Source organism: Corythoichthys intestinalis, chromosome 9 (genome assembly GCF_030265065.1).
Source record: "Corythoichthys intestinalis isolate RoL2023-P3 chromosome 9, ASM3026506v1, whole genome shotgun sequence".
Taxonomy (NCBI): domain Eukaryota; kingdom Metazoa; phylum Chordata; class Actinopteri; order Syngnathiformes; family Syngnathidae; genus Corythoichthys; species Corythoichthys intestinalis.
In genome coordinates this window covers 24317118-24323157 of record NC_080403.1, presented here as the reverse complement: position 1 = coordinate 24323157, position 6040 = coordinate 24317118, and the positions used below count along the sequence as shown (strand labels likewise).

General features: G+C 40.3%; 1 protein-coding gene across 2 annotated transcripts in view; it reads right to left on the bottom strand.

The window, feature by feature from the left end:
- Positions 1-835: 835 nt before the first annotated feature.
- Positions 836-6040, bottom strand: part of col2a1b (collagen, type II, alpha 1b) — a 113277-nt gene continuing 108072 nt past the window's right edge. For both annotated transcript variants that reach the window (XM_057846087.1, XM_057846088.1), the window contains 3 exons: positions 2494-2681; positions 2179-2421; positions 836-1956 (listed from right to left, as the gene is read on the bottom strand). In XM_057846087.1, the coding sequence (XP_057702070.1) occupies positions 1810-1956; positions 2179-2421; positions 2494-2681 (578 nt within the window). In that variant the 3' untranslated portion in view covers positions 836-1809. The remainder of the gene's footprint in view (positions 1957-2178; positions 2422-2493; positions 2682-6040) is intronic.

Below are 6040 nucleotides of genomic sequence, written 5' to 3'. Positions count from 1 at the left end.
TTGGGCTGTAATCACTACTTCGGCGACGTCATCACCCAGATGGAGGTGCCAGAGCGCTGTAATGACAGGAAGGGCTAAACGGCAGATTAAAAGACTAATTTCTCATCATCTGCGCTTTGACAAATTGTTGTATATAGTCGAATTGTCTCAAAATATGATTTTCCTTCCAATAACATTGTTATTTAAGATTTTTAAAATTGTGTCACAGGCACTTTAACCCTAGTTTGAAACCCTACTTTGGAACTCTGGTTTGAAACCGTGAACCCTGTTCAAAACCCTACTTTGGAACCCCTTCTCAAGTTGAAACCATAGTTTAAAACCTTAACCCAAGCTTAAAACCCTGCATTGGAAGACAGTTTACAGTTGTTTGAACCCTACATGGATAACCTCACCCTGGTTTGAAACCTAACTAAATCCTAATCTTAATTTAAGAACCGTAATTTGGAACTGAAAATCCTAGTTTGAAACAATGTAGAGAACCCCAATCCTATTTTTGTCAAAACTTATTTTCACATCATAACGTGAAAACTTTGGCAGGACATTCATACTAAATATAAAAATATTTTTCTTGTTCAAAATCATTGTTTCTAATATGTTTTGGAACCAGGACTTTTTTCCCCATAACACTAAAATACATAGCATTTCTGTTCGTAAAATTATGAAAGGTAATTTTTCCTATTCTTAATCTTTCATTCTCACATAATTACAATTTTCGACCATAAAAATGTTCATTAACACACCGGTTTTGTGATCTACAAAATGAGAGCAAGATCCATCGTTTGTTGCTGATAGAAATACTTGTGCCTTTTATTATTGTATATTTCAATTGTGGTAAATGAACACAAAAGTCCACAGAAGAATCATTTGAGTTTACTGAACATGTTTAGTCAAGCACAGACTCACATTTTTTTTTTCAGCATTGGCGTATCAAAAATTGCAATTGAAATTTTTTCCAGCGTGAAAAAAAAAAAAAAAACAGCCGTCAACCTTGATTTTTGTCTTTTATTTTCCAATTTACATTAACAAAAAAAAAAGTCACGAACATAAAATTAATAAAAGAATGCTATTATCAATCATATTATTATTATTAATAATAAAAAAATATACACAACATCACGCACGCACGTGAGCTTTTTTGTTTCTTTCAAAATAAAGTCAAGTCACACTTTGTGTAGGGGACGAATTCTCGCCTTTTATTTTCTTTTTTTTTTGTTCAGGGGTCTGTAAACAAACATTTAGTCGATTTTTGTCCTCATTTTTGATGCCGTGTGAGGTAGCTTCATAATTGGAAAACAAAAAGACGACAAACTTTGAGTTGGGTGCGTGAAAATAAAATTTAAAAAATGATGGAGCAAAGGCACCTGCTCGGCAAAGGAACATACTTTTCTTTGGAATAAAAATGTATGGAACTATAGCACCATTGTAAGAATACACAGTAATAGTTGATATGAGAAATATCTGTAGATATGACTGTTTTTTGTTATTTTTTTTAATGCAACATGTGTAGGTGGGCTTTTTATTGACTTCAAGCAACACACAGAGCCCAAACAATAAATAAATAACACGGACACATGAAGCTGTGAAGGTGAGATGCTGCTGTTGGTTGGTTGGCGGCGCCTTTCAGTGCAGGTATATCTATCCTACGTAGTCAGTTCAATTTAGAGAGGGGGGAATTAAACACTTTTTTGACTTAGCAAAAGAAGTCCCATTAAAAAAAACAAAAAAGAAAGGAAAAAGTGTCTTGATTTCTCTCCTGGTGCTCCACTTTTATTTTTTGGGATTTTTTTCTCTTCGTCCTGGCACGTCTTATTACAAGAAACAGACTGCGCCCACTTCCACGCCGAACTCCTGCTCGGGACCGCCGATGTCCATGGGGGCCACGTCCACGATGGGAAGGCGCGAGGTCTTCTGCGATCGGTATTCAAAGACTGTCTTGCCCCACTTGCCCGTGTGTCTCTGAAGGCAGCAAAAAACAAAAACAAAACAAAACAAATGACTTTAAGTCTTGACTCATTCACTGCCAGCTCAGGTCAGTTTTATATTAAGAACACTCATTGACATTTTGCTGCTAGCCCTCCCAGTTCAATTAGATTGGATGTTTTTTTGGTTGCTTTGTCCCGGTCAACAACATACGGTGAGTTAAAAAAAAAAATCGAGAGAAAATGTTAAACTTCTTACCGTGCAGCCATCCTCCATGACGCTGTAGGTGAATCGGCTGTTGCCCTCGGCGCGGATTTCCACGTCGTTAGAGCCCTGCAGCAGCACGGCCTTCTTCAGGTTGCCAGCGGCGGCGTCCATGTAGGCCACACTGTTCTTACAGTGGTAGGTGATGTTCTGTGACGCCTCGGTAGACAGCAGGCGCAGGAACGTCATCTGGATCGCTGCCGTGTTAGGCGCCAGGTTGTCGTCACCGTAGCTGAACTGATGGAAGATTTGCACGTCAGCGAGAATGTGATTTGCCTTCATTTTCAGGCACGTTTCAGGGCTACTTACGTGGAATCCTCCGTTCATGGTCTCTCCGAACCACACATGTTTGCGGTCTTTGCTCTTGCTGGACCACCAGTTCTTGCGCGGGATGCTGGACGGTTTGGAGCGGACGCAAGATTCGCCTGTCTCCATGTTGCAGAATACTTTAATGGCGTCCACCGTGCAACCCTGATTGGGGTCGATCCAGTACTCTCCTGGGGGGCACACGGAGGCAGAAACGTGTTGGATGTGCGGTATCATGCGTTTCAATTTCACTAATCATCCATTGGCCAGCCAAACAAGCATCATGCTTATTTGTTAAAATGAAAATGTTTCATTTGTTTATTTTATCTAGCAGCTTACACATATGCATATGCAAAATAATACAAAACAAAAAACACAGTGGGGCAAATAAGTATTTAGTCAACCACCAATTGTGCAAGTTCTCCTACTTGAAAAGATTAGAGGCCTTTAATTGTCAACATGGGTAAACCTCAATCATGAGAGACAGAATGTGGGGGAAAAAAATCAGAAAATCACATTGTTGGATTTTTAAAGAATTTATTTTCAAATTAGAGTGGAAAATAAGTATTTGGTCACCTACAAACAAGCAAGGTTTCTGGCTGTCAAAAAGGTCTAACTTTTTCTAACGAGGTTTAACGAGGTCTAACGAGGCTCCAGTCGTTACCTGTATTCATGGCACCTGTTTGAACTCATTATCTGTATAAAAGACACCTGTGCACAATCTCAGTCAGTCACACTCCGAACTCCACTATGGCCAAGACCAAAGAGCTGTCGAAGGACACCAGAGACAAAATTGTAGACCTGTACAGGCTGGGAAGACTGAATCTGCAATAGGTAAAACGCTTGGTGTAAAGAAGTCAACTGTGGGAGCAATTATTAAAAAATGGAAGACATACAAGACCACTGATAATCTCCCTCGATCTAGGGCTCCATGCAAGATCTCACTCCGTGGCGTCAAAATGATAACAAGACCGGTGAGCAAAAATCCCAGAACCACACGGGGGGACCTAGTGATTGACCTACAGAGAGCTGGGACCACAGTAACATAAATGTGCTGCCAGGGACTCAAATCCTGCACTGCCAGACGTGTCCTTCTGCTGAAGAAAGTATATGTCCAGGTCTGTCTGCGGTTCGCTAGAGAGCATTTGGATGATTCAGAAGAGGACTGGGAGAATGTGTTATGGTCAGCTGAAACCAAAATAGAACTGGTAGAAACACAGGTTCTCGTGTTTGGAGGAGAAAGAATACTGAATTGCATCCGAAGAACACTATACCCACTGTGAAGCATAGGGGTGGAAGCATCATGCTTTGGGGCTGTTTTCTGCAAAGAGATCAGGACGACCGATCTGTGTAAAGGAAAGAATGGGGCCATGTATCGAGAGATTTTGAGTGAAAATCTCCTTCCATCAGCAAGGGCATTGAAGATGAGACGTGGCTGGGTCTTTCAGCATGACAATGATCCCAAACACACAGCCAAGGCAACAAAAGAGTGGCTTCGTAAGAAGCATTTCAAGGTCCCGGAGTGGCCTAGCCAGTCTCCAGATCTCAACCCATAGAAAATCTGTGGAGGGAGTTGAAAGTGTTGCCCAACGACAGCCCCAAAACATCACTGCTCTAGAGAAGATCTGCATGGAGGAATGGGCGAAATGACCAGCAACAGTGTGCGAAAAGCTTGTGATGAGTTACAGAAAACGTTTGGCCTCCGTTATTGCCAACAAAGGGTACATAACAAAGTATTGAGATGAACTTTTGGTAAGGCAAGGCAAGGCAAGGCAAATTTATTTATATAGCACAATTCAACACAAGGCAATTCAAAGTGCTTTACATCACATGAAAACCATAAAAATCACATTTAAATCAACACAACGTAAAAACCAAGACAAAAGATCGCATTTAATCACAGAATAAAAATAAATAAATGAAAATAAAACAAAAATAGAAATAAAGCCAAAACTACTACTAATAATAATCATTGAAATCAGCAATGGAGATATGCACAAGAGGAATAGAAGGCAGGTAGATTGAAATATATAGACAGTTATGGATATGCAGTGCTAAACAAAAGCGTTTTTAGCCCTGATTTAAAGGAGCTAACGGTTTGAGCATACTTCAGACGTTCGGGTAACTTGTTCCAGAGGTGAGGAGCATAATAACTAAATGCTGCCTCACCCTGCTTGGTTCTGGTTCTTGGAACATGCAGAAGACCCGTTCCAGACGACCTTAGGGGTCTAGATGTCTCATAGGAATCTAACAAGTCAAGCATGTATTTTGGTCCAAGGCCATTAAGTGTTTTGTAGACGAGCAGTAGTATTTTATAGTCTATCCTTTGACTCACTGGAAGCCAGTGTAGCGATTTCAAAACCGGTGTAATGTGGTCCAGCTTCCTTGTATTTGTGAGGACTCTGGCTGCAGCATTCTGTACTAGCTGCAGCTTCCTGACTGATTTTTTATCAAGACCTGTAAATATACCGTTGCAGTAGTCCAATCTGCTGAAAACGAATGCATGCATAAGTTTTTCCATGTCTTGTTGAGTCAGAAGCCCCTTAATTCTGGTTATATTTTTTAGGTGGTAATAAGCGGATTTAGTGACGGACTTTAGATGGCTATCAAATTTTAGGTCTGAGTCAATAATTACGGCAAGGTTTCTGACTTGATTTGTAGCTGTAAGTGACATTGTGCTAAGTTGGCTGCTTATCTTTGACCTTTCCTTTTTTGGCCCAAAAATGATCACCTCTGTTTTCTCCACATTTAACTGGAGAAAATTCTGGCACATCCATTCATTGATTTGATGAATGCATTTACTCAGGGAGACTAAGGGACTATAATCATGTGGGGACACAGAAATGTACAGTTGTGTGTCATCTGCATAGGCGTGATAGGAGATGTCATACTGTTCCATTATCTGAGCTAACGGAAGCATATAGATGTTAAATAAGAGTGGTCCAAGAATTGACCCTTGAGGGACTCCACACGTGAATTTGGTTCGTTCTGACTGATAATTTCCGATTGACACAAAGAAATCCCTATCATGTAAATAGGATGTGAACCACTGAAGAATAGTGTCAGTAAGCCCTACCCACTGTTCCAATCTGCTGAGTAGTATGTTGTGATCAACCGTGTCAAATGCGGCGCTGAGATCCAATAGTAGCAGAACAGATGATTTGCCTGCATCGGTATTCTGACGAATATCATTTAGGACTTTGATAAGCACGGTCTCGGTGCTGTGTTGTGGCCGAAATCCAGACTGAAATGAGTCAAAAAGATTGTTTTGGATCATAAAAGTCTGGATCTGTTCAAACACAACCCTTTCGATAATTTTCCCCAGGAATGTCAGATTTGATATTGGCCTGTAATTACTAATGGTTGAGGCATCCAGATTAGGTTTTTTTAGGAGAGGTTTTATTACTGAAGTTTTTAAAGTCTGAGGAAACTCTCCTGTTTGGAGGGAAGTATTTATAATCTGAAGTATGTCTGGGGCTATGCAATGAAAAACAGTTTTGAAAAAGTTTGAAGGAAGGATGTCAAGGCAGCATGTTGTGGGCTTTAGTTT